Genomic DNA, 14,193 nt, shown 5'->3' with positions numbered 1-14,193 from the left:
GGGGGGGGGGGAGAGATGAAAGAAATACAAACTACAAAAATGACAATGGTAGTTTTGAGTGTGATTTCTGCTTCAAAAGAAACACCAACCATCAGCTCCAACATAAAATCTTCCCCCAACTCCCAAAAATGCTTTACTGTGCAGAACAGTGGTTCTCAAACTTTTAAATATCTGGGGGCTAGATCTAAAACCAGGATTTTTTAAAGGGACCACACCTCAAAAAAGTAAAATACAAGTCAATTAGAGAAAATTTTATTATATTTATTGAGGGAAGACTGTTGAGGACTGTCAGACGGATGCTTGAAGGCCGCATGAAGCCCTGGGGGCTACTTTTGGGAACCACGGGTCTAGAATCTCTTCAACAGAATATAGAAACTAGTAGTAGTAGTAGTAGTAGTAGCAGTAGTATCATTATTACTACCACTACTGAACAGTAGTGGGGTTAACGAGGGCTTCAAGACAATCTCCGTAAATAATCTAGAGTTGTTATTGAGAGGGTCAGATAGTGTAGTGTTTCTAGCAAGTGAACATTGAAAAGGTTCCTTGTTACCTCCTCCAGGAAGGTATCAAAACATTAACTTATGTGGTCTAGGATTGATCCTGTGATCTTCATGCCATTCTCAAAGATATCAGCCAGATTGATGAAATGTATGAATGTCTCCAATTAGCAATAAAATCTCTTGTGGAATCAGTTGGAAGATGAAGAAATAAAAAACAATAATTACCTCATTGGCAAAAAATTTCCGATAAGGTTCATGGAATGTCTCATGTGGTCGTACATAATGATGACCATAGGCAAACTTTTCATCCCTGCAAACAGAAACAACCATCTTCATGTGGGGATTTCACATGGACACATGTTTATATAACAAGAGAAAAAAAATATCAAAAAAATACTAAAACATTTATGGAATAAATTGCCATCACAGAAAATGCTAAGTAAGAACTAAAAATCATATTAATTAAAGTGTTGCTAAGTTACAAATTCAGCATGATTTCAATTAAATTTTTAATAATTTAATTAATAGGACTTAATTATAACAATAATAATAAATCATTTAACAGTTTGCGACATTCCAAACAAAGTATTTGATTATATTTACATCCGGTTTTCACAAGACTTTTCATATTGGCCTATTTCAAACAATTGTCAACAGTGAAATTCCGTTTATTCAAGACAATGGTTTATCTTTTTTACAATGTTACATGTTTTTCTTACTTTATGTATTTCTACAAACCCTTAAAATGACAGGATAGTCACAACTGGAACGTCTTACATCTGAGATCTACCAACAAGGGTTCACCTCAGCTAATCAACAACGACATTTCCCCAAATTCACTTACTTTGCATTTTTCCACAGCCGTTCTACTCTGAAAATATCCAACTTATCTGGACTGATGTTGGACAGGAGACGATAAGATGTCCGTACAGGTGTTCCATCCGAACTTCTTTTCAGCAGATTATCTCTCATTACATAGGCACAATCACCAACATGGATTTGCATCTCATCACGCATCAGTGTCATATAATAAGTGTTGCCAGATGCAGCATCACTTGGCTGAGGTACCATCAGAATTTCCTACAAACATTACAACAAAATTCATTAAGTAACAAGTAAATATCTCCCTTCTATACCCACACACACACACACTATTTTACATTAAAACTCCCTCCAGATCACCAGTTATATCTCTCATCATTTAACATCTGTTGGATGGTTCGAGAGGAGCTGGCAAGGCTGGAGAGCCACACCAGGTCCCATTGTCCGTTTTGGCATGGATTCTACAGCTGCATGCCCTTCCTAACACCAACCACTTAACATAGGGTACAGGGTGCTTTATATGTGGCACCATCACCAAATCTTGAGATTTATAACACATAAGTGACACCTGGTGCTGTTTTAAAGAACTGCTTCTGTGAATATTGCAACAGTATTCTCTGATGTGCACATACTGACAGCTATCTACGTCACTACAATACCCCTCCCCCCCTTATATCTCTTGTTAACATCCTCACCCTGCTTCCTTCAGAGGTCGGACTAACTAAAACATTTAGAACATTTGTAGACCTGTGAATACTAACCCTCATCCTTGCACCTAAGCATCGTTAACCTTTACTCACAGAGAATGTGATTTGGCCAGATACAGCAGCAGAACCCTCTTTACTCCACAACATAACTTCTTTAATTCCATCATTGACTCTGCACTCACACTCCATCCCTCACTCAAATATATACACTCACCCTCGTTCTACATGTGATTGAGATAAGTCACCACCATATTACTGATACAAACATTTAATACTGTGCTCTCACCATAACAGCCCTCTTTTGCAACCATGTCCCCAAGTTATGCCTCAGTTGGCCACGGCATAGTTGCCTTTGTCTTCTTTTTTACGAGATTCCATCCCTTCAGACCAGTTTTTCTCTTGAACAGCTTCCTTCCTATTCTGATCAGTTGTCCCTTCTCTACCTTGCATGTCTGTACCAGGTGCAGCAGTCTTTTCCCCCTTCTACAGTAAACCTGATCCCTAACTTTTCTCTCAGCTCCTATTTCACACCGAACGGACCAGGGTCACCTCATTTCTTTCCACCTTATTCACATCTCCCACACAAGCTATCGTACAATCTACCTTTCACTTTGTTGCCAACTCCTTAAATTTAATCAAGCTCCCTAATAGCACATGCAAATGAGAAAGAGAAACCATCTTACCTTCGGATAATAACGAGGGTCACACACTTCACACAGGTAATTAGCCACGTTGCCTTTGACACCCATACAATCACAGTGCTGCCATATCTGCAGATGAAGTAACACAACAAAGGTCAGGGAATATGTCTCATGAAACACAACTTGGCAAAAAAATCCCATTAATGTAAAGTGTGGGAATTAGATGCCGTATAAACTATGTTAAATACAAAGAGAGAGACTTCAAAACGGAGTTTGAAAGATAATCGTAAATCGGAGGAGATGAAAGTGAGAGGATACTTACAAAACACTTCTCACACTGAATCATAAGGCCTTCATCTCTATAAATGTTACATATACAGCGAATGATTTCTTCTTCCGGTTCTTCTTCTTTGTCTGAAGATAAAAAAAATTACAAAAATATATAAAAGTACCAATAGAAACATGTAAATCTCATAGAAAGCAGCTAAGAATGTTTATCTGTAAAATATCTTCTCTATCTCACTTGCATATAATGATAGCTCTACTTTTTGTCAATACTGAGAGTTGATAAGAGGTATCCATTAATGGGCTGTTATTAGAGACTTAAGGTGGCAAAATGGAAGAATGGTTAGCACACGAGGCAAAATGCTTAGTAGCATTTTGTCCATACTTACACTCTGAGTTCAAATTCCACCTGGTTGATTTTGCCTTTCATCCTTTTGGGATCAATGAAATAAGTACCAGTTGAGCCCTGGGGTGGATATAATTGACTTAACCCGCCCTTCCATCACATTTGTCCTTCGCCTCTTTCAGTCACTTTCGTATTTTCTGAACTTAAAAGTGACAGAGTTGCAGTGGAAGGAGAGCAACGTTCCCCTTCCTTTCCTTGTTTCAACTTAACAATAACAACAGCAATTCTATACCCAATAGAAACAGGGTTACTGTGTCTTGTTATAAAAGCATCTGAACTGGTTATGGAGATTATTTATTCCAGAAATGATCAAGTCAGAACTTAGGATATTACGTCAATTTTTTAAATATCTCGGTCAAAGAAGGACAATAGGGGGCAGCAGTCTATGAAGATCCTGAGTTCCCTTGAGGCAAGAGACCTGGTCTGAATGGTAACGTCCCAGTGGATTTTATCAAGGAGTCCCAACAGTCATGTGGTAGAGTTTAAAGTCTAATCACAAAACTAAATGACACAGGTTTGAAAGAAAAAAACAGCCATTTGCTGCCATATCACAAAGTTGTCCAATCAAGTCCATGTTAACGAGAGGGGAGAATGGAGATAAGAATGAAGATGAAGCCCTGTCCATTAAGTATTGATTGACACTATATCTCTAATGAAAAGCTAGCGGAGAGGAGAAAAGTGATGAGCTGATGTAATACAGAGAAGACGATGATGAGGGCTGGACATGACGAAGGCAAGAAAGAATAACGAGCTGGTTTGAACTTGAAAACTTTACCTTTTTTATTTTTCGTTTCAACGACTTCAGTAGATTCTACCGAACCCCGAGATTTCGACACTCCATCTTCTCCTGTGATCTCCTGCAACTTCTTCATCATACTATTTTTCACAGAATTATAGATTTTCCGCAAACAAACAACTTGCCGTCCTTTCTCAGACTTTCGTTTGAAGTATTTCTACAAGGAGACAGAAACGAGGGCAACAGATTGCCATTAGTTGATAAACAGGTAAAAACAGGTATCGATGTAGGCAAATTCTTTTATCATGTCAACAAACAGAGCTATATAAGGGAGATAATCAAGTGAAGGGCTAATGTCCTACTTTCAGAGTCGTTTGTTAAGGCAAAATAACTCTCTCTAGTGCTGGTGCCATGATAAAATTCATCCAGTCTACTCTGTGAAGTGGTTGCTGTCAAGAATGACATCCAGCCAGAGAAACTTTGCCAAAAATGTACAATCTATTCATGAATAAAAACTAACTTGAACAATGATGAGCTGTCCAATCCATGCTGGCATCATGTTGGCTTTGTATCATCAACATCACTGTTTTATGGTCATTTTTTCCATATTGGTATCGGCCAGACAAGTTTTTTCTTTATGAAGTCCAACAGCCTCAGACCAGACTTCATCACATCTGGATTTGGTAGACAGAAACTGAAAGAAGCCAGTCGTATATACATATATATGTATGTATATGTGAATCATTGGTGATTTTCTTCCTCCGTCTTCCCTTCTTTTGGACTTTTCTCTGTTTCTTTCCTGAGCGTCTGCTTGAAACGTTAAACCATCTTTCTTTTCTTTCCTGAGCGTCTGCTAATACTTTACATGTACCAAGTCTTCACGTTGTTGTTTTTTTGCATTTGTTCTTCTTTTTTGGGATTTACTATATATATGTGTGTGTGTGTGTGTGTGTGTGTGTGTGTGTGTGTGTATGTTTGTGTGTTTGTGTTTACCCCTCCCGCCCCACCATCGCTTGATAACCGATGTTGGTGCGTTTACGTCCCCGTAACTTAGTGGTTCAGTAAAACAGACCAATAGAATAAGTACTAGGCTTACAAAAAATAAGTCCTGGGGTCGTTTTGTTTGATTAAAGGCAGTGCTCCAGCATGGCTGCAGTCAAATGACTGGGAAAAAGAAAAAGAGACCAGATTGACATGAGTACTCACCTCTGAATTTCGGAAAAGCTTCAAGATGTCATTGTCAAAATATTCAAAGCTCTTATATTGACCGGTGTTGATGTTGAATTCTATTGAATTAATGTCAATTGGGTCGTCAATTAGTTCATAATAATCTGGATGTCGTTTCTTTGACGGTAAAATGAGTAACTGGTTGGCAAGGTAGGTGCCATCATCAGCTGGGGAAATGAAAAGATGATAAGATGCATGAAGAAGACAATGGCAGGTGTGTAGAGGAGAAACGTAATGGCAAATGAATTCTAATAGGAAGCAGAAGGTTTAATTAAATTACTTCAATGTTATCAGGTTGGGAAGTGAAGTGACCTGGTTTGCTGTGGACACAAAAAATGGGCAGGAAGTCCATACTAGTAAAGAGAGGAGGAGTTAACACACACACAAATGAATTATTTAATGGTTTGAGAAAAGACTAAAAAAGAAGGTTCAACAGAAACAGGGCAATATTATAAAATCTCTATTTACATTTAGGACTATGTGTGAATTAACTGCAATTTGATTTTGTGACAATATATCTGGAGGTGTAGGGAGGCGGGGAAACTATTGACACAACACCTTATAATATTAAGATGTTAGACATGGATTAGAATATCAGGAGTTCAAACTTCTTACAAGCCATTAGATTCTCCCTCTATAATTCTGTACAACATGTCAGTCTGTATGGAGGATAACAGAATCCAGCCCTAATTCCTAATTTAGGGGTTAGCAGTAGAAATATATATTTGTTCTAACAATTCATGAAATATTAAATTTCAAAAAAACATTACACCGGCAGAATAAAATTGATATTCAAAAACAAAACAAATAAATTGTAATTAAAACTCTCAATCAGTATTTTAATATCAATTGCTGATCAATATCATCAGCATCAACATAGTTTAACGTCCGTTTTCCATGCTGGCATGGGTTGGACGGTTTGACTGAGGTATGGAGAGCCAGGATGCTGCACCAGGCTCCAATCTGATCTGGCAAGGTTTCTACAGCTGGATGCCCTTCCTAATGCCAACCACTCCAAGAGTGTAGTGGGTGCTTCTTACATGCCACCAGCATGGGAGCCAGTCAGGGGGTACTGGCATTGGCCACATTTGGATGGTGCTTTTTATGTGCCACCAGTATGGGAGCAAGACAGGCGGATCAATAAAAAAAAAAAAAAAAAAAAAATTTAAATAAAATAAAATGTAAAAACCTAACTATAGTGAAAAAACTTACTTTTGTATTTTCGTACTGAATTCATCATCACTTTGAACATTTGAGCTAATTTGGCAATTTTTGTCAGTTCACTGTTCTCATCAGCCATTGCCAAACGCCTGGGAATTGGAAATATTGAAATGTCTGAGAGAAACTTAGCAGCAGACAAATCAAAAGCAACAAAGTTACAACCAAAGAAATATACCAAATTATTTTGGGGAAAAATGAAAATATTAATGAAGTCTGAATGAAGCAGAAACTTATCTCGTTATGATCTATATTATGCAAAATAACAAAATGGTCAGGAAACATTAACGAGTGTTGTTAAAGTTTTCTATGAAGTGTAATAACGAGACAGAACCCAGGATGAAAGCAATTTTCCATACAGATCACAGCCAACCTGTTTTCCACAAAGAGACAAGTGTTACAAAGAAGTTTGCCTCAGACTTTTCAAATTTGAAGACAAGACAATGATTAAATGGAAGGGAAGAATTATGTTTACAACTTTCATCCTGTCATTCCTGAAAGAATAAATAATGATGATACTGTTTATGTCCGAGTCTCAATTTAGTTTGTATATCAAAAAGAAGAGAAAGAAAACAAAATTTCTGTGACTATATTTACCTGGTCTTTACTGAACGTTCAGTCTTTAGAGCAGTAAATTTGGTAAGGAACATGTCTGCAAAGACAGAAGAGAACAATTCCTACAGTGACAATGTGCTTTTGTAATGATGTAGATTCATTCATATAAACATGTGGCATTTAAATATGCAATAATTGTGGGAACCGGTAATTGTAGTGGTGGTGGTGGTGATAATGTTTCGTAACCCAGTCAATTAGTAGATTACCAGGGAAGGGTGATGTCTGCTGCATTCTGAAGACTACAAAACATTCTTTGATTACAAAGTGCTCCCACTGCTAACAGCAGTGAACTCTACCTTGCCAAGTATGATATCTATTTACAGCCAAGTAGACTGTGCCAGTAGTGAGAAGTGACCCAATCAGTAAGTACCCCTCCCTCCATCAGTTCAATTAGATTTGCTTCTTACAAGTTGGAGGATAACAGTATTAATTAGTCTAGTTGGTGGTTTCCAACCATGGCTCCCAGGGCTGCATGTGTCCTTCCGTTGGTCTTTCTCCTCTACTCTTTTACTTGTTTCAGTCATTTGACTGTGGCCATGCTGCGGCATCGCCTTTAGTCGAGCAAATTGATTTATTCCCTGAAATTCAACCTAATTTGACAAGCCAAGCAGTTCACAACGGTATATTTGTGAGTTCAATCCAACATGTGCAACTTCTAATCCAGACAGCTTTCTTTCCCCCCTTCTCTCCATTTTCTCTCCTCAAAAGTCTAAGACTCTTCCATTTTACCCAAGCATCAAACTAACAGACCTTGTTTGTTGATCCCCCCACCCCCACCCTCAACCTCTGTCTTTAGTATTTTGTACGGTTTTGAACCCCATATAATATAGGCTCGTGTGGTCACCCCAGTTTGATCCTGTTTAACTGAACTTCCTCCTCTCTCGAACCTTCATCTCCTCTACTTCACCACCACTCCACCCAGACTACCATCGGAACTTTATACCTCTCGGACTCTACTTTCATGGATCTTACTGAACACTGTTGTTGGCTTATGTTGTTTGGATGTAAGAGCTACCTCTTGCAATTGCAATGTTTTTTTCTTACAACACCAACAACACCAGTGGCCCTGGAGGACCATAGAGTCTATGGAGAGAACTTCTTTTTTGTCCAGTTGTAACCAAAAGCACGAAGAAAAAAAAAAACCTTCAACAAAGACAACAGATCCTCATCAGTAGCCACAATGGAAAGTGTGTGTGTTTGTGTGTGCAGTAAGTCATTACCCACCTGTCTTTGATAAGTTGGTATCTCTAAAATAATCACAGTCCTTCTCCTTCTCGCTTTCAGATCTGTGTCCTTTTTGCCGGATCTGTCGGATTTTATCAATGTTGCGTACAAGGAAGATGCGATGCTTTCGAGCAAAACCACGTTCTCTATTTGACATAGGTTTAATCACAGATTGGTTAGGCACCTTGGAAGAGGCTGAGCTTGAGGAATCTTGCGTACTTTTAGCCTGGACAAACAAAACACAACAGAGATTTTATTTCAAGTTGACTCCTAAAACAACAACAGCATTCTTACATATAGGGTGTCCACAAAGTCTGGGTACATGGGGATTAACACATACTTTCAGAAATTATTATTTCTTATATTTAATTGTTTATGTTGATTTTATTTACTCCATGTACCCAGACCTTGTGAACACCCTGTATAATGATCATAACATAATTCTCTCTCTCTCTCTCTCTCTCTATATATATATATATATATAACCAAACTCTAAACACTATTTGCAATTAATTACAAGTAAAATTTTATGAATTCCAGTTTTAATATATTTCAATGAAAATGTTGTTTTTCCCTATTCATTTTCCTTTCAAACTGCACAATTTATAAGTTTTTAATCTTTCTTTAAAGCTGGCAAAGGAGACACACACACACACACACACACAGTGAAATAAGAAAACGATGTGTCGTGACATTTTACTCACTTTGTCTCTTATTTTTTTCAATCGAGACTTTGATTTACGTTTATCTTTTGGAGGACGGCCAACGGGTCTTGCTATGTTATTTTTGTCTTTATTCATGCCATTTAATCGCTGGGTTCTGCCGCCTATTACACCACGGCACTTGTCAGTTCCACAGCGACAAATTTGCTGAGGAATTAGGAAAATAAAAATAAAAATAAAAAAACACCATTTTAAAGATTGCAGCCCAATTCATTTTGCATCATTTTCACTACCATTAGCAATACAAATAAAAATGATCAAAGATTGTAATTAATGAGTTAATGAGAGATAGGAAGGTGATATATATCTTACCTGAGAATCAGCATTGTAGGCATGAAAATTGTAATCATAGGTAATTTCAGTATATGGTTGGATATCTTTTAAGGCAAACAGTCCCATTCGATAATAACCACTGACATTCCTGTCGAATATTGAAGGAAAGAATAGACAACAAATGAAAATCAAATAAAAAACATAGCAGCAAACATTTTATAGAACATCATCATCGACATTTAAAGTCTGTTGTCCATACTGGCATGGGTTGGACTACATACACTTTATTTGCAGGTGAACAAGGCTACCAACGGTCTCATGTCAAGAGATCTTCACAATTGCTCATGCATGCCACATGAAAGTAGATGTGACATGCTTTAACATTTGTGAAGGTCTCTTCGCATGAAACCATTGGTAGCCTTGTTCACCTGCAAATAAACAATATTCACCCACCACTGCAGTGCTGAGCACTCACTCTCACTGTTCAATATTAGCATGTATGTATATATATATATATATATATATATATATATATATATATATATATATATATGAGTGTGTGTGTGTGTGTGTGCGCATTTTGACGACAAAATACCAATCCCAAACCGAGGATTGGTGGAACTGTTTGAAGTGGGACTAAAAAGTATAACATCTAAACGATGATGGACATATTCAATTATGTAATTACAAGCATGGTTGCCTGGTTAAAATGTTTGCTTTGTGGTTTCAAGTTCAGTCCTGCAATGTGGTATGGTGTGTGTGTGTGTGTGTTTGGACGTTTGCATCCCAGTAGGTTAGCAGCTTGACAAAAGAGAAACTGATAGAATGAATAGGAGACTTCAGGGACTGACTATGACTGACCCCTGTTTGATGATGAGGTTGGCTGAGTCAGTCCCATGGCCAAACATCATGAAAATCTTACCATTTCTGCATCTCACAGTTTGGATCACACGAATGATTGACGAATCGTCCAATGTTCCCCATTCGATAACCATCAATCATAGCGCCACCATCCAGATTGAGGCAGTAATGATGTCGTTCTTGAGAATAATTCTCTGTCATTCTACGTCGGAATTCATTCTCGCTGACCACTTCTCCGAGATATTCAAGGATAAACTGACCTGAAAAGATAAATAAATACAAAAGACAACTTCGGTATTTGTGGTGGACATGTGAAACATTTAAGGGACTCTAGGTTCGCTGACCATCAAGAAGGACCCCAACTCAGAATAACAACTGACTTGAGCTAGGATCATGTCTAACCCAAACCACTAGACAAGGTCAATGTATTAGTATTGTCAGTGTTACTACTACCTCTGCCTTAGTGAAGTTGGAGGTATTGTTTTCAGTTGTATTTGTTTGTTTGTCCATGGACAAGATATCTCAAGAACCGCTGGATGGATTCAGATGAAACTTTCAGGGATGTTTGGCCTTGTGACTGGCAGAAACTGATTAGATTTTGGGATTGATCCAGTACCGGACAAGGATTCTGGATTAGTTTTCTGTTTTTTTTACTTAATTTTTTTAGAGTTGTTGGGTTCATTTTTAGTATTCTCGTTTGTGAGAGCAGTCAAGTTTATTTCAGATATTCTCATTTAAAAATCATCTCCGGCTGATCATTGAGAGGATGTTGGTGTTGCCTTGGCAGAGTTTTGTGCTCTCTGAGTGCTCTTGTTATTATTATTATTATTATTATTATTATTACGATTATTAAGGTAGCAGTATTTCAGGTATTTCATCTATCTTTACATTCCGAGTTCAAGTTTTGCTGACCCCATCTTTGTCTTTCATCCTTTCTGCATCCATAAAATAAGTACCAGTTGAGCACTGATCCCTTGCCCCAAAATTTGAAGGCATTATTATTATTATCATTATTCTTATTATTAATAGGCTGAGAAGGAAAGAGGAGGAGTATAATTTTCCTGGAAAAAGAGACTGGCTCATCTTGACTTTAACATTTTTGATTAGGGGCCTGTTGGATGAGGACTGGCCAGAGGTTAAACAACAACAACAACAACAACAACAAATATTACAGTTACACCAAAATCCCTTTATTGTTGGTATGATATGTGAGTGGGGGTGCAATGAAAGAGATAAACAATATTTTATATTAGCACCAATCTGAGATTGAACCCAAACGGACACATTAACAAGACCAGAACCATATGTAAACCTTTTACTGGCCAACAGAGGTGTGGGGGGGAGGGGGAGGAGAGAAAGAGTAAGGAACAGGGGTCATTGGAAATATGCTTCTGAAATAGGTTCAACACTTACCAGAGACAAGATGATGAGACGATCTGACACCATAACCTCGATCAGGCGTTAAAAACATTTCTAGGCACGGCGCCCAAAGATGTTTTTGGAAACGGTTATTCATACAGTTGTCTCCACATGGACATAGACCAGGAGAACATTCTGTGTAGATCATTCTAAAATTTAAGAATTTAAGAATTCAGTCATGAATAGTAGACAAAACTTAAGAAATAACTTCAATGTGGAGCAAAATATTCCGTCATCCATGCCATAATTTCAAGACTTATTTAAAAGTCTATACTGCATACTAAATGTAAAGGGTTGTCGATGTAATTCAGTGCCTAAATACCACAAGGTATTTTTGTCTGCTGTACCCATTTACATCAACACAAAAACACATGATAAACTCCCACAATGATCTCATCCAAGGCTGAAAATCAAACCAAATCAAGGTAAATGCGTGACGTGACCTGATGTTCAGTTTGAACCGGATTTGTGGCACCATGAAAAGGGGTAACTTTGAACAAAATATAATATTTTGCTTCCTCTTTATATCACAGCTTAAGGTTGCATAGTAACGCAATTTAAAAATAATTTTCCTTCAGCTGAATGGTGTAATTCATTTTTAAAGCGAAGCAAATCCCAATTAGTATCATGCCTGTGCCAAAATATCAAAAGATCCAGAGCAGGTTTGAGTGGTGCAGAAATATCCTCGTATTTCCAGCACTTAAAAATGACTCTTACAACAGTTAATGGAAAATAACATAATCAACTTTTGAATATAAGAGAAAAAAACATTACTGTTCAAAGAAACCCCAAAATCAGGGGTTACTCTGAGCAGCGACAGTTATATGAAAAAAAGTAATCAAATATTGACTGCAAAAAAAAAAAAAAAAAAAAAAAACCCCCAGAAAATTTCATAGGGAGGGAGAAGGAGAGTAAGTGGGGATGAACTCTATTGTGTATATTGGAGTGTGGAAGAGGAAGAGAAACAGGCAAATCCATGGGTGGGACAGAATGAGGATGAATGTAACAGCTCTTTGGTACTCCACCACATCATCTAATGTTTAGACCTATAAGCTTCTTCAAATCTTGCTATTTGGTTCATTGACTCAAACTTATCCGTCACAATGCAATTGGAGGGCTTCCTTACTAGATTCCTATCCACAGTTTAACCAAAGAATGGGTTGGGTGGTTTTCCTGTCCCAGATTTTAACCATTTGCAAAAGAATTCCAAGGAAATGTTTCATTAGACTCTGAAGCTCTACTCTCTGTGTGTGTGTGTGTGTTAGTGTCCCCTTAGTAAATATACTTAAATCTTAATGGCCTTGTCCACTGAGTGGTACTGTCCACCCCTGTGCAATTAATGTTGACTAGACAACAGACAGACAAACAATAGTGTTAAGTGGTGACCTAATAACAGAAGAGGACATCCATCTGATTTATATTACAATTAAAAACAAATTAATGGGGAGTGGGTGGAGGAGGTTTATGAAAATAAAACTGTCACAATAGCCTCCACATAGCATTTCTACTGTAAAGCTGTTGTTGACTTTTATATTGAAAGGTCAAAAGAAGGCACACACACACACACACACACACATGTACAGACCAACTTGAACAAACACACAAAGAATATAGGAAGAGAAATTTCATTATTACAATGCTGAGATTAAAACCACTCTAGGCTACCACTTTTCTAGAGAGGAAGTGAACAAAAAAGGGAGCCACTCATACATGATATATTACTGGTATTCAGACAGACTTACCTGTTCAGACACTCATCTCCACATCCCCCTTTCTCTGCATTTTTCGCTGAGCAGCTGCAGGGGTGGAGTTCATAACGAGAAACTGGCTTTATGTCAACATAGAAATCTAAATTGAAAAAAGAGAATAAAATTAAATAAAACCAATGAAATCAATATTCAATTGTTGGAGTAGTGGCCAGTGACCAACAGCATAAAGTAGTGACCAGGACTCCTAAACCAATGTCACTTCACTCAATGGTGAAATTCAGAAATGCATGAACATCATCACATCATGCAGTTCTATATCTTGTTTCTTTCGACATTTGATATCTATGAGGGAAGGCCCCAGTATTTTGGGTGTCCAGCAGGAATCATCTCTGATGGTAATGATTCAGGTGTGAAATATAAGAATAGGAAACGGTAACAGGAGTTCAAGGAAGTGGACAAGGACAGGCAATGGTGAATGAGAGAGAGAGAGAGAGAGGACTGTTAGGCTAAACCAGTGTTTACCTATGGACCCTCATCACCATTCCATGTTCAAAAGAATCCTGTTATAGTTTTATAATTAAATATTCTTAGAAATTGTATAAAAATACTGTTAAAATATTTTGTGCATTGCAGTATAAGTGTTATCATTATACATACATCTTGGCTCCAGCTACATAAACGCCATAGCGAGAAATATATACTCTGAAACGCTAACGGACATTTTATGCTTGCATGTATGTTGAAGATAAATAAATTTGTCTTCTTTTAACTGCTATAAAAAAAATACAGTTTCATAATTGCAGAAATAAATTCCATTCACAAGTTGAA

General features: G+C 37.5%; 1 protein-coding gene across 3 annotated transcripts in view; it reads right to left on the bottom strand.

The window, feature by feature from the left end:
• The window catches only part of LOC106884485 (uncharacterized), a 100,634-nt gene that overhangs the window by 5,446 nt on the left and 80,995 nt on the right, over positions 1-14,193 (bottom strand). For all 3 annotated transcript variants that reach the window (XM_014935894.2, XM_014935895.2, XM_014935896.2), the window contains exons 6-19: positions 13,399-13,504; positions 11,651-11,805; positions 10,299-10,497; positions 9,416-9,524; positions 9,086-9,250; positions 8,382-8,607; positions 7,140-7,194; positions 6,537-6,634; positions 5,304-5,491; positions 4,137-4,314; positions 2,993-3,084; positions 2,713-2,799; positions 1,345-1,580; positions 726-810 (exon numbers count right to left, since the gene is read on the bottom strand). In XM_014935894.2, coding sequence (XP_014791380.1) covers positions 726-810; positions 1,345-1,580; positions 2,713-2,799; positions 2,993-3,084; positions 4,137-4,314; positions 5,304-5,491; positions 6,537-6,634; positions 7,140-7,194; positions 8,382-8,607; positions 9,086-9,250; positions 9,416-9,524; positions 10,299-10,497; positions 11,651-11,805; positions 13,399-13,504 — 1,979 coding nt within the window. The remainder of the gene's footprint in view (positions 1-725; positions 811-1,344; positions 1,581-2,712; positions 2,800-2,992; positions 3,085-4,136; positions 4,315-5,303; positions 5,492-6,536; positions 6,635-7,139; positions 7,195-8,381; positions 8,608-9,085; positions 9,251-9,415; positions 9,525-10,298; positions 10,498-11,650; positions 11,806-13,398; positions 13,505-14,193) is intronic.

The sequence above is a fragment of the Octopus bimaculoides genome, chromosome 12, assembly GCF_001194135.2.
Source record: "Octopus bimaculoides isolate UCB-OBI-ISO-001 chromosome 12, ASM119413v2, whole genome shotgun sequence".
Lineage (NCBI taxonomy): Eukaryota > Metazoa > Mollusca > Cephalopoda > Octopoda > Octopodidae > Octopus > Octopus bimaculoides.
Note: the sequence above shows the minus strand (reverse complement) of the source record. Positions and strands in the feature narration are given on the sequence as shown.